Consider the following 27,893-nt stretch of genomic DNA (forward strand, 5'->3'; position numbering starts at 1 on the left):
TAGATCCACACAACCTCACACAGTGAAGACATACGTTTCCAGATGGAAGACAGTTGTGATTAGCATTTGTTTGACATGCCTTCCGCTTGGCTCATTTGTCCCTTTCACTCTGTATTTGTGCTTCTTCAAAGTCCATAGCACCTTTGATAATAGCCAACCTCCATTTGGGACGCTCATGGGCCAAGACTTCCCAGTTCTTGATGCTCATGTTACATTGTTTTAGATTATTTTTAAGAACATCTTTAAACCTCTTTTGCTGTCCACCAATATTACGTTTTCCATCCTTAAGTTGGGAGTAGAGTAGCTACTTTGGAACCAATACCACACTGGAGACAATCTCAGCCAGTTCAGTCAGATATGCTGTTGAGCAGCAGGGTGGGCGATTCACCAGCAGCAGCCCCAAGCTGTCCCACTGGTCCAACGCAAGGTACAGCTTCTCATAGCCCTCTCCAGGATGGAGAGGTTTCCTAGTGAGCATGGACTACAGCAACTCCACCTCTGCAACACTCCACACTAGGTTGATGCTGCACCGCTGTGGGCAAAGCTGAGTTAAATCCACTCTGCTCAACTCGCCCACCCAGGTCCCAGAAATACAGGTCAGATAGGCATAATTTGCCTTGACAAGATTCAAGGACAAGGAAAATTGTAGGATGTTCAGTGCACATTCCATTATCTGGATTTGTGATGCATCTGGACAAGGGCTCTTTAACTCCAGTACAGTAATTGCAGTATTTTGGGTGGTTCTGGACACGCACCAGTTCAAGATGTTATTAACAGAAGAGTGGCAGTGCAAGTTCATGCTAGTCATCCCTGCCTTAGTGGCTGTTTAAAGGGAGAAATTATTTTCCCTGGCTTGGGTATCATATATGATACCTGGCTCATGGTATCATATTGGTATCTGGCGGCTTGTCATGATTGCACAGCAGAGGGCTCCAGAAAACATTCCTTCCCTTCCAGGCAAGATTGCCAAGTGGACGTGCTTGTGGCTTCCACTTCCACAAGATCTTTGGTCAGACTGGGCTTGGTGGCTCACACCAATTAGGTTATCACAGGGGTCAGCTGAGCAACCTCAGTCAGAACAGTGATAAGAGATGCCAGCCTACTAGGATAGGGAGCTTATCTGGAAGGCGCTGTGGTACAAGGGCTTTGGTTGGCCCAGGAGGCACAGCAAAGCATCAACCTGCTAGAGTTGAGAGCCATCAGGTTGGCTTGGGAGCACTTCAAGGATCAGGTGATAAATTGTCATATTCGCATAAGGACAGAAAATGTATTGGTTAAAGCTTACATCAGCAGGCAGGATGACACTAGGACAAAGTGGCTCTCAAGGAGGGCATCAAGTTCTTGTCTTGGGCCAAGAAATCTATTGCCTATATCCACAGTTCACTTCATGGGAACAGACATGGTTGCTGACTGGTTGAGCAGAGCAATGATCTCAGATTTGAAATAAAGGCTCTGTCCTTAAGTCTTCCATCAGCTAGAACAGCCTTTCCCAACCAGTGTGCCTCCAGGTGTTGTTGGACCACAACTCCCATCTTTCCTGACCATTGGCAATGCTGGCTGAGGCTGATGGGTGTTGTGGTCCAACAACATCTCGAGGTACACTGGTTGGGAAAGACTGAGCTAGAAGAACAATTTGGTCACCCAGTAGTTAGTATGTTTTCGGTGAAGGGCAACAGTGAAGTATATACGTTCATGGCAAGACACTACTGCCAGGCGGTGGCAGGCAAAGACACTCTAACAAGTTCATGGTCCCCAAGCCTGCTATATGCCTTTCTCCTCTTCTTTCAGTGCTTCAGTGACTAGAGGAATGGTCAGCAGAGGTAATCTTCATGCCCTGGACTGTGGTTCTTGGAGCTAGTTAATCTCTCTAGTCAAGCTTATTGGATGCTCCGTTGTCACAGGGACCTGCTCACACAGGATCACATTGTTTGTCTGCAGCCAGAGCTATTTAGTTTGACAGTCTTAAGATGGAACAGCAGTTGCTCTGCCAGGTTAAAGATTGCTTCACCCACACATGAAGCTGTTCTTCTGTGGTTCAGCTCAGTTCTCCATCTGTACATAGATATCTGACACAGAACTTAAACTGGCTTCTTAAGGCTCTGATGGGTTCCCCCTTCCCTTTGATACAATGGCAACATATTCCCTCAGAATGGTTACTCTAGACTATTTTTCTGAATGCTTTGGCCAAGAGAGAGTTGAAGCTGTTGAAGTATTCCTACATAAGGAAGTCCTAGTTTTTTCTAAGGTTGTGAACATGCCCCTGGATTAGTAGAAAGGTGATAGAACTAATTTAAAGCCTGTCTTTAGTTAAGCAGGAAAAGAAGGCTATTGCACATCATTGTTCTCCACTTCCATTTCTTACTTGCAACGTCCTAATCTTGCAACGAGATTCCTTGGTCCAAGATTTCTGAAGGCCAAGTGTTCAGGGTAATAATTGTTTCATGGGTGTTGTGTTCTTCAAACAGAACAGACATTCTTGGTTACTTTTCCAGGTAAGTCTCTCTTTCAGTAATAAATATTTGCTATTTGAATATTTATTATAAATAACTATGGCTATCTTACAAACCCAACCAGCTCACAAATGGCTATTGTGGTTGAAACTGAGAGAGCAAGGAATTATTTGTTTTGAAATGTTTGGTCTGTAGAGCAATAATTCTGGTGTGGCTGTTTTGTTTGTTTCAGGAAGTGTATGATAGCTAAAGCATCTCTGGTAGATTTAACATTTTTATATAGGAATACAGGCACAAGCCTGAGAGTTAGGAGATAAAATGCAGGAATGCTTTCTTGTGGCCTTCACCATCCTACATGTTGCACCCAACAGACTCTTACTCATAAAGGAGAGCTGAGTGTGGGAAAATGTAGGATTAGCGGTCTGAGACTTGCAAAAGTGTGCTTATCAGATTTATTACCCAATCTATTAATCAGTTAAGTTAGAATGCAATGTTCTGAATTTATGTGAGTATTCTGGTTTATGTGGTTTGTGAAATTGGTTGGGAATTGTTTCTATGTATATTGTTTTACTATTGGAGTAGCAGATTATAAATGAAAAATGATGTCGTTTTATTAAATGATATAGCTCAGAAGGACTTCTTGGTCTCCTGTTGTAACTTGACAAGTTTTTTTTTAAAAAAGTTAGGTTTTGTAATTCTGGCATGAGTAGCTGTGTTCTAGGATTGAAAATTATAGAAGCAATAATTCTATTACATAACAATACATGGCAGAAACTAGAGTTTTAGTGAGAAGATGGATGTTATCTGAGTAATAAACATTTTGTGAATTCATTTTCAGTGATATAACTGCTTGTGGTGGATTTAGCAGTTCTACAGTACTTTATTTCTCATTTTTTAAACTGTTATTCATAGCAACTTTAATGTTGTTTAATAAAAAGTAATTAGAATTACTATTTTTTGTTCTGGGCAACCAGTAAGTCAAAAGATAAAACTGTACAGTTTTTATTAGAACATCCAAACATTACTCTGTGCTTGTTGCTTAGAAGCTCACAGAGCTCTGAATCTGCTGTTTGAGATCTCCTCAGTTCAAAAAGTAGCTGAGATTGTGAGATACCTTGTTAAACGGATGGTACTGCTAGAGCACCTGTATGATAATTGGCCAGTTTTTCTCTTGAAGTCCCACTAAATGTCTTTTATGTTTCTTTTTATATGTTGGCTTGAACTGTCCAGCCAGTTGGACAGTTTGGAATCTGATAGTATTTTAGGCACCCAGTAGACTAATCTTTTTGTGCTGATTGTGACAACAAATAAGATTTTATTTATTATTATTATTATTATTTATTTATTGCACTTTTAAACCGCCCTTTAGCAACAGGCTCTCAGGGCGGTGTACAACAGAATAAAACCACATTTAAAAACCAGCGAATGTGTATTACAACATATAGGTATAAAAACACATTAAAAACAGATTAAGACAAAATTAATAAAGATTACACAGGGGTCCCTGTGAGAGAGGAGATCCCGGAGATTGGAACAAACGTGGAACAGGAACAAGATTTGGAGTCTATGGACTTTAGAAATAAAATCTACTGTTTGGAACTCAATGTTATCTCTGAAGAAATTAATGAAGATTCTAGAGATAAAGTTATTAATGGCATGGATAATCTTCTGGACTGGAATGATGTGATGGAGCCCAATATAGAGAAAATCTATGGAATTAACTGCAGCCATGTGACAATGGAAAAACTTTCAAGAGATGACCCAGTGTATTTTGAAAAAAAGAACAGAGATATGATTTTACAGCTGTATTTCAGCAACCTATTCAGAATGGATGGCAAGAAAATATTTGGGATAGAGGTAATTCCCATTAGACTCTTACTATATGACTATGGCTTTGACAGCAAGATTATTATGGAATACTGATAATGGAAGATTGGATACTGAAATTACTGGACTTAACAAGACTACTGAAGATGGAAGATGGAAAATGGAACTAATAGGGATAATAGAACAATGGCTACTGAAATTACTGAACCTAACAGATTCTGATGTGATGGATTAATTGAAATGTTTATTTTGACTATGGTTATGACAATAAGATTATCATAATTAGTAATGAGATGGATTAATCGATATGCTTATCTGGAAAAAAAAATTGATAGATATATTTCTTAAAGAATTGAAACCTCTCTTTGACTTTTTGTGGAAAGAATAAAGTAATGTTTATGAGATTTGATGATTAAGTAAGATAACTACTGGAGGAAAGTGATTTTATAATATGACTTAAGAGACAGGATTGTTATATATTATAGACTTATAACTGATTTGATCTTTGACAAATGGGAAGTCAATATTTTACTCTTTATTTTTTATTTTTGTTTTTTTTTTCTTTTTTTCTTTTTGTTTAACTATTTTTGATTTTGTTTTTTGTCTTTGAATGTTTTATGATTTTGTCTTGTATGTTTTATGAAAATCTGAATAAAAATTATTGAAAAGAAAAAAAAAAGATTACAATTAATTAACTATAGAATTAAAATTAAAACTAAAATTAAAATTAAAATGCCTGGGCGAAGAGGTAGGTCTTTACCTGGCGCCGAAAAGATATCAAAGAAGGCGCCAGGCGTATCTCGTCAGGGAGGGCATTCCATAATTCGGGGGCAACCACTGAGAGCAGCGAACGGGTAGATTCATAGTGGGAGAGGCGTTCCATCAGGTATTGCGGTCCGGTGCCGTTAAGGGCTTTATAGGTAAGAACCAACACTTTGAATCTGGCCCGGAAACATATTGGTAGCCAGTGCAGTTGGGCCAGGACAGGTGTTATATGATCAGATCTTTTAGTCTGAGTAAGAACTCTGGCCGCAGCATTCTGCACCAGCTGAAGTTTCCGAACCGTCTTCAAAGGTAACCCTACGTAGAGTGCATTACAGTAGTCCAATCTAGAGGTTACCAGAGCATGGATAACTGAGGCAAGGTTCTTCCTGTCCAGATAGGGTCGTAGTTGGGCTACCAGCCGAAGCTGGTAGAACGCATTCCGTGCCACCGGGGCTACCTGAGCCTCCAGAGACAGGAGCGGATCTAATAAGACCCCCAAACTATGGACCTGCTCCTTTAGGGGGAGTGTAAGCCCATCTAGGGTAGGTCGGACGTCAACCATCTGGGCAGAGGGCCCCCCTACCAGCAGCATCTCAGTCTTGTCAGGATTGAGTCTCAGTTTATTAGCTCTCATCCAGTCCATTATCGCGACCAGGCAGCGGTTTAGTACATTAACAGCCTCACCTGAAAACCACTCCTGTCAAAAGAACTGGCACACCTATTTTATTTGTTAACATTATTTATAGGCCACCATTTTTTCCCCTCTGGTTGACTCGCAAAATAAAACAAACAAAATTTAAATATCCAATACAGTGAAAACTACAATAAGATTAAAACAGCATCAGATAAGACCAGGAACAAAACAGAGAGCCTAGATAAGAATTGATGAAACTAAAACAGTCTCATTTGACAAGATTTTAAAGGTTGTCCAAGACTGTTCAGTTTCTGTGGATTCTCTCCTCACTCAGAATGCTCCAAACTCAACTTGTATGGACTTGACTTTATAAAGGCTTAATGAGAGTGGGCTGTGTGATGCCCCTGTATTTTTATGACTGTAAATATGGTGTGCAGGTTTATTAAGGTATATATGGTAAGTGGATTGAGTTAGAGGGGGGAGTACATGGGTTGGAAGGCTGGAGAATGCTGGATGATGATTGGCTGAGTGTTTGAATGGCTGAAGGTATAAATGGGAGGATGACAGTTGAGAGGGGGTCGGTTGGTGAGAGGTGTTGGAGAGTTACTTGGATGTGTTGGTTGGCAGAGTTCTGAGGGAGGTTTGGATTATATTTGGCTGATATTTAGACAGTATATATATGACCAGAAACATAAAGAGTGACACTATAGGAAACCATATGCTTGTTAAACATTCCTAAAGTAATCTTGTTATTTCCTGGTGTTATCAAATAAATACTTTTATTGGTTTACCAAAAGCCTGATCCTTGGCTGGGAATACACAGACCAGAAGGAAGGGCAGGGTAATTACCAAGGCTGAAGGGAAACTGTATCATATGGTGGCAGCGGTGAAGGGAGAGATTGTAACAATGTCAAGTATCCAGAGCAACCCAGGATTGTATGCTTTATAGACAAAGATACAAGGGGGTTGTGGACAGCAAGGGCACCCAGACACAAAGTAACAAGCCATAGGGAGACTAAGGCGAAGTCTCTAGCAGTATTGTTTACAGGGAGTGACTGGTGGTGCTGCCTAGCAGTGGGATCTTGTGAGATCTGTGCTAGAGCGGAGTGAGAAAATATAAAAACAACAATCCTGACTGGTGGTGTCCTGAGGTGGTGCCTAGTGAAAGGCGGTAGCCACAAGCAGGTGGGAACCTGACAGGTGGAGCCAAAGGTGGGATCGTCACAGGCTGCTCCAATTCCAGTTAGGACCCCTCCTGTGCCTCTTTTTTCCTGTCCTTCTGTCTCCTTCCCCTGTTTTCCCCCCTCTGATTCAACTGTAAGAGGACCTAAACTATCTCCTTTAAGGAGACTTTTTCTATTCTCTGTTTTGAACCACTGGAGGGTCCTGATTTTCCATCAGGGTATTTATATTGGTGAAATATTGGATGAAGCACAATCAGCAAACACTGCAAAGGTAGACTGTAGCTTTTATCCAAAGACTTGCTCTTAGCCACTTTGAGAACCCCACTGTATAGCCATGGTCCCAGACCTTTGGCTTATGGTGAAACTAGGGGAAACCCACTCTGCTCTTCTTGATTTCCTTCCTTCCCTTTTCTCTTTATCTCCTCCATTTTCTAAATCTATCTATCTTTCTATCGTTATGTGGCCCAAACCTGTGCCATTTGTATTTCACTATTTCTCTGCTGAATCTAGGCCTTCTTTTCAGTTTGCCAGATACCTATTTCTACTTCCCACTCCTTATACAGCATTGTTAAAGCTCCCTTTCTCCTTTTGTCTCTGTTTGTATAACAAACAAGCTAAGTGCAAGCAACCTAGGTTTGGAATGCCATTTGGACCTGGCGATTTGTCTGATTTTAATTTGTCAGTACTGTACAGTAATGCCTAGAACATGGTCACTTTTTACCACCATTTGCCTTAGTTCTTCAGACTCCCTTCCTGTGAAAGTTAGTTCAGGCACGGAATCTGCCTTATATCTTCTGCTGTGAAGACAGATGTAAAGAATGCATTCAGCTTCTCTGCAGTCTCCCTATCCTTGTTTTGCACATCTTTTGACTCGTTTGTCATCCTACGGTCCAATTGATACTCTGTCCGTTTCCACACCCCTGGTTTAATGGAAAGAATGCCTATATATAATGGCAATGTAGGATGTGGCCTACAAATTGGCTGATTTTAAGGAACTTTCTCATGGACAGTACTTGGATTTCTCCTATAGTTGTTACTGATGTGAAGCCTAAGCTTTTTGAATGGGTTCAAGGTGAGAATAATAGAAGGGGGCAGTAAAATATTTGTGTAATTTTCGTTTAAGGTCAGAAAATTATATTAACTCTCAGGTATTGCTTTTCTGTAATCTAATAATGACAGACAATTTTTATAGGTTTTTTAATATGTTTATTAACATATATGTAGCACCAGAGACCAGAAATAAGAAACAGGTTTTCCCAAGCACAGCAAAAGGAACTTTAAAGTTGGTGAGGCAGGGAGGAAAGCAGGGAAAAATGTTTAAGCTTAACAAATACATCCTGCCTAGTGTGTGAGCATGCATGGAACAATTTTTCCTTCACATGCATATGCGTGAGCATTTCTCTTGAAGTAGAAGAAAGGTTAAAATGCAAGTGGAACAGAGCCCAGTCATGCATTGAGGCAAGAGCATGTATGATCTTTACTAACTGAAAACTATGATAGCCTTAGAAAGCTTTGCTCATGCTAGCATAGCAGCTTTCTAATGTGTCACCAGAATACCCCCAATGATCATTTCGTTTAACTGCAGATAACAAGGTTGAGATTTCTACTGTAACATTCAAACAAGAAGATATTAACATTTTCCCCTACATTAAAGTTGTTCTTTGGACCTGAGGAATATGCCTTATACCAGTACTATCCTCTGGGCCAGCATTGTCTACACTGACTAACAGGGAGATTGCCAGGTTTCAGTTGGGGTCTTCCCTATCCTTGCTATGAGGAATGCTGGAGACAGAATCTGAAACTTATGTTCTATCACTGAGCTACAGCCTTACTTTTAAAAAGTAATAGCCCTTACTTTTTTCTAACTTCGTACAACTCTGCTTGTTTGTGTTAACATTTATGCCTTTCACAACTAGAATTGGAAAAGTATTTTGAAAGCTGATTCTAGGGCCAATGCATGTATAACATTCCTAATTCTCTACCATGATTTGGGAGTTTGGGATGATATCCAGTTCAGTCATGTTTGGAGTAGTCTCAGTGAAATCAATGGACTCAAGTTACTTGTCCATTGATTATATCTGCACCAGTCCTGTTGCAACACTTTTAATGAAAAACTCTCATGAAGTTGATAAAACATTGAAATAGCAGTTAATGTGATATGGATTGCCATTTTTTATAATCAGAACATGTGGCTAGAATATGTACCCTATGATTTGATTAGTTAATTCTGTTCATAGTCCAATTTGAAAGTGAATTTTTGGAATCTAGTATGAGACTAAATTTATAACAAGAGTGCCTTTTCAGTGGTAGCCCCTAAGCTATGGAACCCTCTCCCCTCTGAGGAATGTCTTACACTGACATTGTATAGCTTTCACCAACAATTCATGACATACCTCTTTGTCCAGGCTTTTGGTGGGATGTGGGGTGTTTTAACTTATCCGATTTGTCTCTGCTTTTGTGCTTTATTGTATTTTACTGTATTTGATAATTATTTTATATTTTTAACTTTATATAAAGGGGAAGGGTGGGTAAGAAATCTAAGAAATATATAAAATAAGCAGAAATTAGTAAATTACTGTCACAATTAAAACATAAGAACATAAGAACATAAGAAGAGCCTACTGGATCAGGCCAGTGGCCCATCTAGTCCAGCATCCTGTTCTCACAGTGGCCAACCAGGTGCCTGGGGGAAGCCCGCAAGCAGGACCCGAGTGCAAGAACACTCTCCCCTCTTGAGGCTTCCGGCAACTGTTTTCAGAAGGATGCCGCCTCTGACTAGGGTGGCAGAGTGCAGCCATCATGGCTAGTAGCCATTGATAGCCCTGTCCTCCATGAATTTGTCTAAACATCTTTTAAAGCCATCCAAGCTGGTGGCCATTACTGCATCTTGTGGGAGCAAATTCCATAGTTTAACTATGCACTGAGTAAAGAAGTACTTCCTTTTGTCTGTCCTGAATCTTCCAACATTCAGCTTCTTTGAATGACGTTCTTCTTGCTTCGCTATTACCTATAGACTGTAAATCAACTGGCCTCTTTGACTTGAAGAGTTGCATGAAAGATACACTTAATAAATAGCTTGCAATGAAGTCTTCAAAGAAATAACCTGGAATTCCACTGCATAATTTTGTGTGGATGAATTTCTACAAGATATTGCCATTTTTAATATGTTTTTGCACAATGTATATGTTGACATGGTTTGGATCAATATAATATCCTCACAGTTGTATTCACATGGTAATTAAATTAATTAAGCAACAAGGAAATACTATACAAGAGTCCTTAAATATTTGTTGAAATTTGTGGTAGTATTTCCAAATGAGTTATGGTCAGGGCAGTGTTGATGTACTGAAGAAGGCATCCTTGTATATTTCACTGAAATATGTGCAGTAGTTTACTGAAATGTACATCAAAGCAAATTTTAAATGGGCTCTTTTTGCCCCAACTCTTTCTTCTACCATAACAACAATAGTCAACCCTGTTATTTAAGAAGATGGATTTTATACTTTTTAGTTGATTTTCATTAAATGTGTAAGTTTCTTCATTTCTTTTTTGGGATTGAACATTTTCTAGGTTCTGGGAACTTTTATTTATTTATTTATTTAATATCCCAGTAGGAGCCCAGGGCAGCAAAACACTAAAAACACTCTAAAATATCATAAAAACAGACTTTAAAATTAAAACAAAATATCTTTTAAAACATATTAAAACAAAACATCTTTAAAAACACCTTTTTAAAAAAAGCTTTAAAAGCAATTCCAACACAGATGCAGACTGGGACAGATGCAGTCTTTACTTAAAAGTCTTGTTGAAAAAGGAAGGTCTTCAATAGGCACTGAAAAGATAACAGCGATGGCACCTGTCTAATATTTAAGGGGAGCACACTTTTTGTGCTCTGAGTTGTTGCTTTTTTGACAGTGGTGCAAATTTTCCTTTCCCTGAAGAAGATATATGTTGGCAATATCACATACTACAATTACTACCTATTATCTGAGCATTTTGTACAGATTTCTTTTGCCTCTTATGCTTTTTTTTTTTTTTTTAAACCAGTCTTGCTTTGTGATCTTTTCTCCACATTTAATGGTCTAAGTTTGGGCCAAATTATATGCAGTATTAATTAATGCAATTAATCTGCATATTTTTTGTTATGTAGACATTGAACTTGTCAAGGATTATCAATACCTTGGCACAGTCATTAACCAAAATGGAGACAGTAGTCAAGAAATCAGAAGGCTAGGAATAGGGAGGGCAGCTATGAGAGAACTAGAAAAGATCCTCCCAGGTTGTAGTCCAACACCTTAGCCACTATACCACACTGGCTCTCATACAAGATCGGAACAGGGTGGTTTATAATAGATGCTACTGGAGGTCGCTGATTCATAGGGTCGCCATTAGTTGTACAGTAGGGCCCCACTCATACGGCAGGTTAGGTCCAGACCCCCACCAAAAAGCAAAAATCAGCTGTAGCATGGGGGTTGGAAACCTAACCTGCTTATCTTGCTGGAGGAGGAGAAGATAAGCTGTAGCTCACTACAGCTGATCTTCTCCTCCTTGAGCGTGGGAGTCTGATCGTGCCAGAAGAGATCAGCTGTAGCGTGCTACAGCTGATCTTCCCCTCCTCCAGCGCTATCAGCTGGAGTGTGGGAGTCTGATCTCCCCAAGGAGGAGAAGATCCCCTCCACTGGTGCGATCAGCTCCAGCGCGGGAGTCTGATCGTGCCAGAAGAGGAGATCAGCTGTAGTGCGCTACAGCTGATCTTCCCCTTCTCTGGCGAGATTAGCTTGAGTATGGGAGTCTCATTGCACCAGAAGAGGAGGAGATCAGCTGTAGCTCTCTACAGCTGATCTTTCCCTCCTCTGGCGAAATCAGCTGGAGTGCGGGGCGCTCCAGCCCCCCCTTCAGCTGATTGCCCCGCTGGCGCTGTATTAGCGGAATGCCAAAAAGCGGAGTGCTGAGAAGCGGGGCCCTACTGTAATCGACTTGAAGGCACATAACAACAACAAAAAATAGCAGCTTCAGGAAAGCCCGAGCAACCTCACGACCATGATGGTGTGTGGGAGTTAACTCTTTCTCTCCCTACCAAGGACATAACAAAAATTGCTTCTTGGAAGCTGCTGTTTGGATTTCAAAAGCAGCCTGCATTGGTGTCAGGATCTTGGCAGCATCAGAAAGAGTTATGGTTTTGAAGCTGCTCAGGCTTCCCTGTGAATGCTATTTACATAACAAAAACATGCATGGTAATCATATTCTTGCCAATCTGGTCCTCCAGTTTATGAACAGGAGGTGTTTTGAGTTGTGTTCAATAAAATCTGGTTAATGGGAAGTTTGCAATCCTATACATGTTTACTTAGAAATAAGTTTTACAGAGTTCAGTGGAGCTTGATCCCAAGTATATCTATCTTATGGTGAAACTACAAGTTGTTGTTTTTTAAAAAAGGTAAGAGTTGTAATCCTGTGTTTGCCTTGTAATAATGTTATTAGGCAGGAGGAGGGATATTTGTCAGGAAACACTGGCAGGTGAGGTATGTTGAATTTTTCAGATTCCTGCCTATTCTCTTTTGCAACCTCTGCACTTGCAACAAGTATGGTACAATATAGTCTTGTTGCTTCTGTACCATAAACTTCAGTATACCTCTGTCCCTCTGTAATGCCCATCCTCTCCACCCTAAGCTAGTTTTTTACCTTTTTCTCCCAGCCAGGCTCCAAGACTGGAAGCAACTTGGAAAAAACAGGGTGGGCCATCATTTTGAAGGGATGAATTTTTGTGTTAAGTACACTTCTGCCCCTGAATGCATATTTTCCAGAAGACATGGGGTTTTGCTAGTATAACATGTAGTTCTGCTATATGTCACCATTTCAGTTTTTTGGGGGTTCCCACTCTGACACACTCATTTCAGTATAAGTATTGAAATATTCCCATGTTTCATTACAAAGAGGTACAATTAGTCATGTTTATAAATTTAGGACAACACATTTAAGGGCTGCATATTCTATGATGTATTATTAAAAAGAGAATTTGACAGTTCCAATTATGATGCTTCTTCCTCCTACTGATTATAACTCTTTATCATAATGACTCTTAGTATTAAAACTTACCATTTTGAAAGATCTGAGACATTCTTAGAATAGCTTCATGAGACATCTGTTCTTGATGAATCACATCTGTATTTTTTAGTAATTTTTTTTTAAAAAAACTTTTTTGGCGTTTAAACTTACTCTCTACATGGAGACTTGATCATTATTTCAGAATAAAAATATTTTTGTTTCAAGAGATCAATATATTTTGTGTTTTTTTGGTTTTTTTTAACAAGAAAATATGAACAAGAGTTCTTGGTCTAACTTGAACTATTTATGAACTAATAATGGACTTTCTGACTGTCCCAGAAGGTGCTGTAACATGCATAATAATAACACAATTGTTCTAGCTACACGTTTCCACTGCTCTGGTGTTATAAGTTCAAAGGATTAATTAGGTATTCTCAGTTAATTAAATAATGAAAATGTCAAGAAAGGGTGGGGGACGTACAATAGTCAAAATATTGAAAACTTTCATAGTTTAACTTAGGTCTTTGAAGTTTATTTGGTTTTCTTGTTCTGTATTTCACATTCTTTCTTGGTGTTCTTACTTTCATAATGCTTAATGAGAGCAAATCCAGCTCCATGTGATTTCAGGCCATCACCCAGAGCAAGCTGTTGATTGTGGCCTTTTGATTATTGCAGATAAAAGCCAGTTTGATTAATCCTTGCAAACAACTGCTTGTGTTTTATGAGAAGAAAAGGAACACTTGTGAAGATAGGGTATCAGCAGGGATCATAAAGAGGAATATAAAATGCCAGGAAGCTTCCACTCATTCAGTTGTAGTGTTAAGTCTTTCAAGCCAGCCTTGTGCTTCACTTGTGCTTTTTCTCCCCTTTCTTTCTAACTAGAGAATTTTCCCTTGCTATAAGATCTGCTGTGTTTGGCAGTAACCACAGTGATTATCATACCATATAGACAATTGTCCCAATTAATTAGCTCCTTGCATGCACAGGAGCTGTATTCTAAAACCTGATTGAGGCAATGTAGTTTATAGAATTACTCCTGACGTTTGATGATGATGATGATGATGATAATAATAATAGACCACTTTCTATCAGTAGATCTTGGAGTGGTTTATAGTAGATAAAATGCATAAACATATATATACACAATAAGTACAATAACAATAATGTAAAATGATTTACATTAAAAAAAGTATGCAGATCCATAACAACAATATCAATATTCACTAATACGCAAAAAACCTTGTGGGTTAAGAATGTACCTATAGCCCACAAATATTTCTACCAAACTTTAAAAAGCAGGGAAATTGGGCAGCTATAGTGAATGCACCAGGGGAGCAGGAGACCTGAACTCCTCTCTGAGATATTGTACTGCCCTACAAAGTTGTCAAAATGCAAACACAATTTGGGTTGGTCTTTCACAGTCCAATCCACTTGCTGTGTAGCTTGGAAGAATTGGGTAACATGTGCCTCTGAGCATATGGTGAGTGGTGGCAACACCTGCCATCTCCAAAAATGGAGAATTATATTTTTGTATGTTTGTTGGTGTTCTTCTTACTTTGCTTCTTTCCTGTGTTACTAATGTTTCTACAGAGAATCTAAACCAGAAAATATTACCCCTCCTTATTCATCCTAGAAATCTGTGTCAAATGCATTTTTATTAATTTCAAAGCCTTTTTATTGGTCATTGTCATGTGATGGTGAAGACAGCCTTTTGTGTTTTATATTGGAGGTTATGTTCTATTTCTATTTTGGGTGCATTAACAGTTGAATCTGAAACTGCAGTTTGATGTAAGATCAGACTGATCACAATATGTTGCTACTTCAGCAATGACTCTAGCTGTTGGAAAAAAGAGTATGCATGTTTTCAGCCTGCTATGTTTAAACCACTTTATTTAAGGCAAGGTGTTCACAATCAATTAAAAACATAGGGCACATCTAGAATTTCACTAGAATATATTTCACCTTCCACTGTCTTATCTTGTGCAAATTGAGATACTTCTGAGGTCCATTGGAGACTATTTTGCAGAAGTCAGTGCCATTATTCCACAATTATGTTTGGAGTTTTTTTAGTATAAATTTTGCAAAGTGTTGCTGTACTTCACATATTCATAGAAACAAAAGCAAAAGAAAATGATTTCCTACAGGAAACTTCACTAAAATTGCAAAGTAAATCAGACATATTTAAAGTGACCATCTCAACTGTATCAACTATCTTAATAATGTTGCTTTCTCCCTGCTAAAACAAGATCAGCACAGGACATACCTTCTTTCTATTATTTGGGTTGATTACAGGTGTTGCCACCACTCACCATATGCTCAGAGGCACATGTTACCCAATTCTTCCAAGCTACACAGCAAGTGGATTGGACTGTGAAAGACCAACCCAAATTGTGTTTGCATTTTGACAACTTTGTAGGGCAGTACAATATCTCAGAGAGGAGTTCAGGTCTCCTGCTCCCCTGGTGCATTCACTATAGCTGCCCAATTTCCCTGCTTTTTAAAGTTTGGTAGAAATATTTGTGGGCTATAGGTACATTCTTAAACCGCAAGGTTTTTTGCATATTACTGAATTTCCTTGCTTTTTAATCCGGGAGGTAAGAAATGGCATCCTGCGCAAGTTTGCTGAGAATGGATTGATCATTTGCATGCTTATTGAGTTAAGTGGGATTTACACACACACACACACACACACACACACACACACACACACGGCAATCATGCTTAGGATAGGTGAAACTGACCACAGGGGATGGGGAAGGGGGGATAGGGAGGAGGCAGGGGTGGAACGGCAGAGGGGAGGACTGGGATGGGAGCAGGCAGGAGGGGGAGGGGGGAAGAAGGACAGATGTGGTCGTTTGCATGTTTATTGAGTTTAGTGGGATTTACTCCCATGCAATCATGCTTAGGATAGGTAAAACTGACCGGGGGGGGAGGGATGGAGGGATGGAGTGGGCAGGGGAGGCGGAAGAAGGAAGAGGGCAGGGGAGGAGAAAGGGAGAGGAAAGGGGAAGGAAATCATTTGTATGATTATTGAGTTGAATCGGATATACTCCTATGCAATCATGATTAGGATAGGTAAAACTGACCAGGGTGGGCCTGGCAACCAAGATGTCTTCTGTATCTTTCAAAGTTGGACAGGGGGGAAGGGAGAATTCCACCTTGTGGTTTTTCCCATTACATTGTTGCAAGAACACCTGCACTTGGCTGACTTTCTCTTCTCCTAAAGATACAGGATCAGTCTCAGGCCCTGAACCTGGCAACCCTACCTCCAACCCAAATTTAAAACAAAGCTGACCCTGGCCACATCCACACCAGGCCTCTAGTACACTTTGGACAATCATTATTTATTTATCTATTTATTTAGTGTATTTATATACCGCCCCATAGCTGAAGCTCTCTGGGCAGTTTACAATAACTAAAAACATTAAAAACAAATATACAAATTTAAAAACACATCTTTTAAAAACAATTTAAAAGAATTTATCATGGCTTCTCTCAAAGCCATGGCCCAAAGCCAATCATGGCTTCTCTCAAAGAATCCTGGGAAGTGTAGTTAGTGAAGGGTGCTGAGAGTTGCTAGGAGACGCCCTGTTTCTCTCACAGACCTTCAGTCAGAGTGGCTGACTGTTCAACCATTCTCTCAGGGGAATAGGAGTCTCCTCTCAGCACCCTTCACAAACTGCACTTCCCAGGATTCTTTGAGGGAAGCCATGACTGTCTTAAGTGAAATCAAGTCTGGTGTGGGTGTGGCCCTCTTATTAGCCAAGCCCAGAATCTCTGCGGCTTTTAGAACACTGACAGTTGGTCCTTACTGAGCATGCCCTGCGTTATAATAGGCTTCCAGCCAAAATTTCTTAAATTAATTAAAAATCAACCAGGCATTTTTTTAACTTTTAAACTGCAGTAGATGAAGGTCAGGGTATGGGGCAAGGTCAGTATTAGGATTACAGGTACTCTGTGAACATGGCTGATTTTTAATGAATTTCAACAGATTATGAGAACTCTGACAGAAAAAAGTCCAAAAGGGCTCTGAGGTTTTCCTCTTTCTTTTTAGACTTTGAACTCTCGATTCTCTCTGACTGTTTTGTGTATCGCCATGAAAATTGAGAGGGTTGTTAAGCAAGCGTTTCTGAGTTCAGAACTATAAGTTTTGTAAGATTTTGTTTTGAAATGAGCTTACGGGAAGCATCAGAATGGCATGCGGGGGTATTTTCCATTTAACATTGCGGAATGCGAAAAATCCATGCTGGCTATAGTATAGCATTACCAGATAGCAAACTGTAGAATCCTAACCAACATAAAACACACTACTCATATAGCTACTTGTCCAGTCTCTCTTACCATCTGTTCCCACAACCACTATAAACTTCCACTAACCCGTACGTTGTCCCTGTCAACCAACCACTCACATACCAGCCACTCACACTCAACAATATTATAACCCACATACAAAGGGTTGCTGCCGAGCATGCACATATAAGAGACTCTCCCCATCTCTAAAAAAACTAATGGGCTCATTCCTGACACCTGTTGGAACAACAAATGCTGCTCTCCCATCTCTCCCCTGGGAGGGACCCAGTTCTATACCAGAGCAGGCTCTCATCCTGTGGTGGGTGGGTGGATATTTAATTAGGCTATCAAACTTTATACCAGGAGATAATTTTATTTTTATTTTTTAAATTTTATTATTACATTTATATCCCACTTTTCCTACAAGGCGCTCAAGGTGGTGTACAAACATGGTTTCCGCCTCCTGATTTTATCCTTACAACAACCCTGTGTGGTAGGTTAGGCTGAGAGACAGTGACTGGCCTATGGTCACCCAGTGAGCTTCATGGCTAAGCTGTGATTTGAACCTTGGACTCCCAGGTCCCAGTCTGACACTCTAACCACCACACCACACATTTTTTCATGTGCTTTGTATGACATTAACTGATATAGTATCTTGTGAAGCTTTGTTAAACTGATGGTTGAACAAGCTGCATAATGCTGATGGTGCATCAAAAGCATTATATTGCCTCTTGAATGGGCATGTAAAATATGATCAATGGTACTTTGTCACATTGTACGATTATTACTACATTTCATCCCTGCTTTGTTTGCTCTTATTGATTAATGTTAACATGGATTAACACTTTCCTTATTTTTTTTTCTCCTCAGCTTTGGCAAGCAATCTGGAGGAAAACGAGGTTGTGAATGTATTGTATTGGAGCCTTCTGAAATTATTGTGGTAAGGATAGATTTTTAAAAACCAGTGAACCTAACTCTTTCTAGAGGTAGTCATGTTCACTCTGGCTATGGCTTCAGAGAACTCTACCACAAATTTTACCATAGCTACCTTCAATAAGCAGCATGCTAGTGCATATTACTGAATTGCTCTTGTTTTGTTCTGCCCTTTCTGGAACCAGGAGCAACAATCCATAAGTCTTGACTCACTTTGTGGTTTGTTTCTCTCCAAACCATGTTGGTAAACCAAGGTTTTTTTCTCAGCTTACTGATAGTGGTTTGTTTGGGAGTAACAAACCATGAGTGCTAGTTCACATGTCATGGTAAGCCAAGGCTTGTGGTTTGTTGCTGCCAGTTCCAGGAAGGGCAGAGTGAAATGGGCATAGTTCAGTAGCATGCTGCTCATTCTTGGTAAGCCATGATTTATGGCCTCCTGTGACACATGAATGGAGTCACTGTATGTTCTTAATTTTGTGTGACACAAACAAGTGCTTCCCAATCACTATTAGGGATGCCTTGTCCAATATGTCCCAGTGAAAGTGTTTGTGTGTTTTCTGCAATATCACACTACTAGCTCTTATTCTTGTTATGATCTACAGGTATTTTGAGTTTTTTCCTCCTTTCTCTAAACTAAAAAAATTCTCTGCTTTACCTAACAACTGATGTTATTTAATTTTATTCTACTTTTGTTACTCATGAGTTCATGTATCTCAGCCTTCCCCAAACTTGTGCCCTCCAGATATTTTGAGCTACAACTAACAGCAGTCCCAATCAGTGTGGCCCAATGCTTTCTGCCCAGTGCTCATGCTTGATACATTCCTCTGACCTATTATTTTTTTTTCCCCATCTCCTTTTGTGTCTTGTCAGCAAGCTCAGGTCAAAGCTGGATCATGTAAGATGTTACTGAAAATATCAACTGCCTTAATTTTTTTTCAGTGGCTGTGTTATTATTGGCATTTACATGGGACATTACCTTTATATGTGTCACTTTGAGCCTTTGCTTTCTTAACGCAAATCTTTTTACAGCAGTCACCACTTTAGTTTTTCGGGCCAAGTTGTTTTTTTGTGTTACTCATTGTTTTCTCTTTCTCCCTGCAACCTCCTCTCTCCATTTTTTTTCTTGCATGAAATTAGCCCAAAAGGTGCAGGTTGCCCACCCTTGGCATAAAGGATGGAGCTTTGTCAATTATGTTCACAACTTTGTATAGCGCATTTTGCCATTGGGGCAGGTTGGCAAACAATGCACTTGATGAAATTTGTTCTTGAATTCATTTGGTTGCCATGGCTGTTAGTCCACCTTGAGAATTGTAGCAGTTGCTGCTATGTCCTATGTTTTTTAAAAGGCATTGCTACTTTGTTTTGTTGCATGATTCAGTGTTCTTGTATGTAAGTTTTATTTCTTGGTTTTTGTTAAATTTTGAAATCACTGTTACTGTCCTTAAAAAAGTGTGTGTGTGTGTGTATGTGTATGTATGTGTGTGTATATATACATATACACATATACATACATCCATCCATATAGTATATATATATATATATATATATATATATATATGAATACATTTTAAATGTTAAAATATATAGTAATTTTTTTAAAAAATGTTCCTTTACCCTACTGTCCAAAACATCTTACAGGTATGTCTAACACTCCTTTTAAAGATAGGACACCTAATTAGGACATAAACCTGAAGGAGCCATTTTTCCTATCTTCTTTTTTAAAAAAAAGGTTTCGGCAAGGACTCCTGAGTAAGCTTAGCAGTCATGGACTAAGAGGAGAGGTGCTCTTGTGGATCATGAACTGACTAGAAAACAGAAAGCAGAGAGCAGGAATAAATGGACAGTTGAGGAATGTAGAAAGTGGAGTTCCCCAAGGATTTGTGTTTATTTCCTTTGTTCATAAATGATCTAGAGTTAGGGGTTAGCGGTGAGGTAGCTATGTTTGTTGATGGTACCAAATTGTTGAGGGTTTTTAAAACAAAAAGGGATAGCGAAGAGCTCCAAAAGGACCTCTCCAAACAGTGAATGGGTGGTAAAATGGAAAATGCAATTCAGTATAAACAACTGTAAAGTAATGCACATCAGGCCAATTTTTTTTTAATGTTACATATACTCTCATGTGTTCTAAACTAGTGGTGAGTGACCAGGAACAGGACCTAGGGGTCATAGTGGATTGCTCGATGAAGATGTTGACCCAGTGTGTGGCAACTGTGAAAAAGGCAAATTCCATGCTAGGGATCATTAGGCTAGGAAATAAAACTACCAATATCATAATGCCATTATATAACTCTGTGGTAGACTACATTTTATTTATTTATTTATTAAATTTACAGTGTCTTGCAAAAGTAATCAGACCCTTGCCCAATGCTCTCATATTACTGAATTACAAATGGTACATTGTAATTTCATTCTGTATGATATTTTATTTTGAAACACTGAAACTCAAAATCAATTATTGTAAAGTGACATTGGTTTTATGTTGGGAAATGTTTGTAAGAAACATAAAAAACGGAAACATGTTGCTTGCATAAGTATTCAACCCCTGTGCTGTGGAAGCTTCCAGTTTACACAGATGAAAGAAATTGCCCTGTTGAGGACACAATTACCTTACCATTGGCCTCCACCTGTGAACCATTAAGTTGCTGTCACATTGTCAGGATAAAAACCCCACTGTTGAAGAATCGTTGATCAGGCTGTGGATCTGAAGGAAGGAAGATGGAGACCAAAACGCATTCTACAGAAGTGAGAGATAATATAATACAAATGCGAAGATTAGGGAAAGGGTACAAAATAATATCCAAATGTTTGGATATCCCAGTGAGCACAGCTGGATCAATAATCAGGAAGTGGAAGCTGCATCACACCACGCAGGCACTGCCAAGAAAAGGCTGTCCCTCAAAACTCAGCGCTCAAACAAGAAGGAGACTTGTGAGAGAAGCCACAGAGAGGCTAACAATCACACTGAAGGAGCTACAGAGTTCAATGTGTTGGAGTACAGTAATGGTGCACCAGCCAACCATATCAAGGGCTCTGCATAATACTGGCCTGTATGAGAGGGTAGCAAGAAAGAAGCCTTTACTCAAAAAATACCATCTGACAGGACATCTGGAGTTTGCTAGAAAGCATGAGAGTGCCCCAGGTGTGATGTGGGAAAAGGTTTTGTGGTCAGATGAGACCAAGAGTTTGAGTTTGACCAAAAGTCAAAGGGCTATGTGTGGTGCAAACTTAATGCTGCCCATGCCTCAAGACACACCATCCCTACAGTGAGGTATGGTGGTGGCAGCATCATGCTGTGGGGATGCTTCTCATCAGCAGGGACTGGGTATCTTGTTAAAATCGAAAGGAGAATGGATGGAGCAAAATTCAGGGAAATGCTGCAAGAGAACCTGCTTCATTCCACTAAAAAACTGAAGCTTGGGAGGAAATTCACTTTTCAGCAGGAGAACGATCCCCTGCACAAGGCCAAAGCAACATTTTAGTGGCTCAAGAACAAAAAGGTGAATGTCCTACAGTGGCCCAGTCAAAGTCCTGATCTCAATCCCATTGAGCATCTGTGGCGCTCTTTGAAATTGCGGTCCACAAGCAATGTCCAATCAACCTGAACGACCTGGCATGAATCTTCCAAGAATGGGCCAAAATCCCTCCGACACGGTGTGCAAAGCTGGTACATACCTACCCCAAAAGACTTAAAGCTGTTATTGAAGTGAAAGGTGGCTCTACCAAATATTAATATATGGGGGTTGAATACTTATGCAAGCAACATGTTTCAGTTTTTTATGTTTCTTACAAACATTTCCCAACAAAACCAATACCACCTTACAATAATTGATCTTGAGTTTCAGTGTTTCAAAATAAAATACCATACAGAAGAAATTACAATGTACCATTTGTAATTCAGTAATATAAGAGCATTGGTCAGGGGTTTGGAAACTACTTCTGTAAATGCAGTCTAAAATAGCATTTGCCTTTTTGGAGCCACAAGGTTTGGTCATATTCAGCTTATGATCAACAACAATCCCAAGATCCTTCTGGCATGTAGTATTTTTGAGCCAAGTACCCCCCATCTTATAACAGTGCTTTTGGTTTCGTTTTCCTAGGTGTATAACTTAGCACTTATCCCTGTTGAATTTCATTCTGTTGTTTTCAGCCCAATGTCAAGATCACTTTGAATTGTGTTTCTATTTTCCAGGGTATTAGCTATCCCTCCCAATTTTGTATCATCAAATTTGATAAGCCTCCTAATCCAAGTCGTTAATAAAAATGTTGAAGAGCACTGGGCCCAGGACCAAGACCTGCGATACTCCACCTATTACCTTCCCCCACTTTGAGAAGGAACCATTGATAAGCGCTCTTTGAGTATGATTCTGTAGCCAACTGTGGATCCACCTGATAGTAGTTCTATCCAGTCCATAGCTTGATAATCAGAATATCAAGGGGCAGTTTGTCAAAAGTTTTGCTGAAGTTAAGATATATTATATCCCTAGCATTCCCACAGCTGACCAGCAAGGTTACCTGATCAAAAAATGAGATAAGATTGGTCTGGCAAGATTTGTTCCTACAAATCCATGTTGGCTTTTAGTAATCACCTCATTGCTTTCAAGGTCTTAAACACTGACTGCTTTATAATCTGCTCCAGAATTTTCCCAGAGGTCAATGCCAGGCTGACTTATTTGTAGTTCCGAGGCTCCTCCTTTTTGCCCTTTCTGAAGATAGGGGCAACATTAGATCTCTTCCAGTCACCCAGCACTTCACCTATCCTCCACGATTTTGCAATGATAATAGGCAGTGGTTCCAAGAGTTCTTCTGTCAGTTTCTTTAATACTCTAGGATGCAGTTTATCAGACACTGGAGAGTTGAACTTGTTCAAAGTAATTAGGTATTCCATGACCATTTGTCTATCAATCTCAGGCTGCAATCTTGGCCCTTTAATTTGTACTTCACATTTGTCAGGAGGGTCATAGACCCTCTTTTGGGAGAAGATTGAGCCAAAGAAAGAATTGAGCACTTCTGGCTTTTCTTTGTCATCTGTCATCATTTTGCCATTCTCATTGAGTAGCTGAACCATCATTTCTTTTCTGTCTTTTGCTATATATGTATCTGAAGAAAGCTTTTTTGTTGCTTTCAGTATCCCTCATTCTCAGCTTTAGCCTTCCTGACGTCATGTTCTTACGTTCTATTTGCCAATATAGAAAAAGTATATCACCCACTACTTAATATATAGTCTAACAGAAGCCTGGTTCATGTGCATTAAAATCCTCCATGCACAGCAGTCCCATGGCTCCAGCCGCATGGAGGAATAACTTTGTGTTTTGTGTAACTTCATTTTTTTTTTTTTGCTATTTGTGCTTGCTGTTGCTGGGAATTTGTGTGGTCCCATTGGCTTATATGTTACTTTATTCAGCCATGAGAACATTGTGGTGGGGAGAGAGTTTGGTGCATATTACTTTTGCCAACATCTGCACAGCAATCACTCACAGGGTACACCTCTTGTCCTCCAAATGTTGTCATGTATTCATTGGTAGGAACACTAACTGCTGCTTGTCTTCTTCCTGGGCCAGATGTAGAGGATATCATTCCCAGCTACTGTGCTCCTCTCGTAGTGGCAGTTAAACCATTCTGCTTCATCCCCTTCCCAAAGATCAAGTAATATGTGGCACCGGAGAAATGATGGCAGCCTTGTAGGCTTGATATGAATGGAAAGAACTGCATTCCTAGGATGTGGCCCTGTCTTCTGTTTTGGCAAGGATTTAGGAGAGCAATCAGACTAGTGCCAGTTTGTAAAGCTGTCTCCTTGAAAAAATCCTCTTGCCATCATCTTGACTTAAACAAGACAAATGTAAACTATTGCCCATTGTGAGTGAGGAAGCCCTTTTTTCAAAGGAGGTGTTCTGCAATGTGGGTAGCACATTTTTTGTTTAATTGTTTATTGAATGTAAGTTTTTTTCCTTGTTCCAGAACTGCAACATCTCCCTCATTTCTCTTTTTGTTAGTGAAAGTTCAGCAAGGTTCCTAAGCTTATATTAACAGAATATTAATGCTAGAAAATAAAGCTAATGATTCAGATGTAAAGTTGGTTTAGCTTACATTTCTTTCTCTTGTAAGGCCTTTCTCTGATTTTGCCCAGTACTTTTGACAGTTTATTAATACTGGAAGTTCCAATGTATTATATATCAGTCAGCTTTGTTCCCATTTCTTTCTGTGTGGATTTTGAATGATTGACTGCTTTGCCATAAAATTAAGAGAATGTTCTCTGAAACTTGGGTTGCTACATTGTATTTGTATGTTGGAGACAATTTTCACACACTACCTAAGAAGCATTATAGTATAGTATAGAAAGCAAGACAAATGGCCAACAAAAGATGTTTGTTGTAGGGGGTTTCCTAGTTCCTCTGGCTATAGTTTTGAGCTGCATAGTACTGGCAATATCTGAAGGAAGCAGGTGGGCGTAGTTACTATAATTCCCGCTAGCAGCTCATTGTATTTGCTTTTCTGGTAACAAACATACTTAACCTTTTGCTTTCACAATATTCAGCCTGTGATTCTTTAAAAAAAATAAAATAAAATAAAACACATACACTTGCTTCAGTGGGAAAGCTGCTTTGCATAGGTCCATAGTTCCCTAAAAACAATGGTGTATTTTCACATGTGAGCTGACTAATGCTACTTGATTATGAAGTTAAGAGTCCACAGTTCTCACTGAAAATCTCTAATCTTAAGGTGTTTTCAACATTTCAAAGGGTGTGGGTCACATGGCAATAGCCATTGGTTACTCAGCAAGTAAAGTACTAGAAGTGGATCTGGGAATTCTGGATTTGGTGAACTACAGGATGAATTTGAGAAAAATTATTCTATGTATCAGGGGTTGCCAAGCTTTTTGGTTATCAAAGCACATTTGCAAACCAGATAATCTGTTGTGGGCAACACACACACACAATCAATATTAATCACAATCTATTCCATTGTCTATAATAGAATTCTTTTTTCAAACCGAATTTTCAGCAGGTGGGGAGGTGAGGGGAAAGGATCCTGTAGGTGCCAGGGCAGGGATCTACCGGTCCATTTATGCCCACAGATGCCACATTGGCAACCCCTGCTATATACTAAAGTGAAATCATTCTCCACGTGCCAATCTTTGTGTGTCTTAAATCACATCATCCACACGCAAAAGGGATATGCCAGCAGGCTGGTGGCAGTATATAATAGGCTTGCCGAAGTGTGTGTGTGTGTATGTGTATATTATGTAATGTATGGTGTGTATGATGCATGACTTGTGGTAAGATGTATTTTGTAATCTCTTACATACTTCATTTGAACTCTGTCGTCACAGCTTCTTGCATGAGATTATATCATATTGTGCAAAATCACAGCTAGAGTATTTGTAAATATAACTGCAATGGTAATGGAAAGTGAAGAAAGTCAAGTGCCTTTGCTTGGTGGATGCACAAAGGCCTGAAAAAGATGAGAATCAGAAGAAAACAAACAAGAATCACTCCAGTGACTAGTAATGATTATAATTTATATAGGGCTGTATTCATTGTAGCATTAAGGCAAATGTTCTGTCAGTGCAAGGATTTCTTCTTGCACAACAGGCTGTTCTCCCTCTCAATTTGTTCCGGGGTTCCCCATACCTTCTGGAGCAGATCTGGGGATGGCGCAGGGTGCACATGGGGGGAGGAAGGGGCAAGAAAGGCCTGTTGTGCTAGCAGTACAATTGTGCTTGTGCAATTATATAGTTGAATACTGACCATAATTTCTACATTCCTTGTAGAAAGCACTTTGTGTCTGTGTAAATATTCTAATAAAAGCATAAACACATCTATCTTGCTACACATTTTTTGGTACAGTCCTTCCAAACTTTTAAGGGCGATTGATTCAGTGGAAGACATTTAAATAGCGGATTTATTCTCCTTTGAAATCAATTTTATTTGAATGTGCATTGAGGAATGTAGTCTTTCTGAATGATCTGATTGTTTCAAGTACTGATTCCTGTATTGATTAGAGTTGTATTTACATTGGATCACCTGTGTTGGTAAAATAGAATAGTAAGGCCTTTTTCCAGTTTGAAGATGAAAACTATGTAAGTGTTTTTAAGTATATATGTTTACTGCTAATTTTCCAATTCTTCTTACCTTCTAATCAATTGCAGTAATAAATCTTTCTGCGGCAACAAACTAATTCCTTCCCTTGGTACACACTTTTTGCCTACACATAAGCTGCACTTGAATTACAGCATAGACACTCTTTTCAGTTGTTGTTTGTATACATGCTTCTGTCTGTGTTATTTCCTGCCAAGATTTTGAAAGGAACTGTGAAGATAGGACTTGCTTTTTTTAGAATAAGTAAACAAGAAGGGGAGTAAGTTCAGCCTGTACTATTACGGGCCAAAATGTCATTTCAAAAAGTTTTCACTTGACAAATGTTGGTTGCAGCTAAGGTCTTAACAATTTGATGTATTGGACATTGGAACTTTTTTTAAAAAAGTGTTTTGTTCCATGTTGTTGAAGTACTGGGAAGTATCGGTAAATGGAAATGAGAAAATAAATAGCGTATATTGGGAATTGGAGGTTGTAGGTGGTAGGTCAATATGCAACTATCAAAATGACATCTTTTATCCTGTGACTGTGTAACTGCTTTAATTTTTATACAGAGTCTGAGTTTAATGAATAGTTTTTATTGCTGGGTAGGTAGTCTTGCTTTTTTAAAAAAATACACAACTGTTTCCGGGAAGGAAATTGTGGCCTCTCTACTCATTGTAATAACATCGTTGAAGACGTGTAGCTTTAGTTTCAGAAACTTGCGTAGGCTGTCTCTTGACACACTTCCCCAGGCATTACTAGCTCATGTCGAGCCTCTCCTCATGAGTTTTTTAAGATTACATAGACTTTCAATGATATGGAAGAATTGGATGTTTAATCAGGATCTTGAACATGTGTTCCAGGTGGATAACTCGAAAGAGAATGAAGACAGTATCCTGCAAAGGGAAGTGCCCGTCCGACAATCTCGGCGGAGGTTTAGGAAGATTAACCAGAGGGGAGAACGTCAGACCATCACAGACAACGTGGATGTTAGCAGCTATCTTTCAGTGAGTGTACTTCTTTCTATGCTCCAGTCTGTTTGGCTGAGCCTCTCTCTCTCTCTCTCTCTCTCTCTCTCTCTGTGTGTGTGTGTGTGTGTGTGTCTGTCTGTCTGTCTCTCTCTCTCTCTGTGCACGTTTGTGTCTTCTGTGGGAAATATTGATGAGGTCTCAGATGAAGAGGTAGATAAAATTTACAAAGAGATTTTGTTGTAGATGGCTCTGTTGGTGCAACATTCTAAAGCAACAGTAGCTTTTTAAGAAACATGCTAATGTACTATCCATCAATGAAGACTAATCCAGCCCAAAGCATTTTGTGATCACTCTTAGAAGGTTTAGACACTGAGACTGATAGACTGATCTCTGCTCAGATGTATTATATGAAAGTCCAGCTACTATCAAAACCCCAAATGTTTAGTATGATGAACCATTTGTTTGTGTCTACTACATGCAACACCTCTATTTATTTTTAGATTTTTAGCCATCCCCATTATAGAAGGCTTAGGGCTGCTAATAAAGCATGCACACACACACATGCACGCATGCACGCACGCACGCACACAGACAGACCGAGGCTAATCAAAGGGTAATTTAATTTTGGATTCATCCACTTTCTGTTGACCTAATTCTGATTACCAAAAGTCTAGTTTTGGACAACCATTCAGGAAGGTTAGGCCTGGACTTCGGAAACTTTT

General features: G+C 39.4%; 1 protein-coding gene across 8 annotated transcripts in view; it reads left to right on the plus strand.

Moving 5' to 3' along the window:
- The window catches only part of RAPGEF6 (Rap guanine nucleotide exchange factor 6), a 258,948-nt gene that overhangs the window by 57,860 nt on the left and 173,195 nt on the right, over positions 1–27,893 (plus strand). For all 8 annotated transcript variants that reach the window (XM_061617079.1, XM_061617074.1, XM_061617075.1 and 5 more), the window contains 2 exons: positions 18,063–18,132; positions 27,064–27,207. In XM_061617079.1, the coding sequence (XP_061473063.1) occupies positions 18,063–18,132; positions 27,064–27,207 (214 nt within the window). The remainder of the gene's footprint in view (positions 1–18,062; positions 18,133–27,063; positions 27,208–27,893) is intronic.

This window comes from Rhineura floridana, chromosome 3 (assembly GCF_030035675.1).
Source record: "Rhineura floridana isolate rRhiFlo1 chromosome 3, rRhiFlo1.hap2, whole genome shotgun sequence".
Taxonomy (NCBI): Eukaryota; Metazoa; Chordata; class Lepidosauria; order Squamata; family Rhineuridae; genus Rhineura; species Rhineura floridana.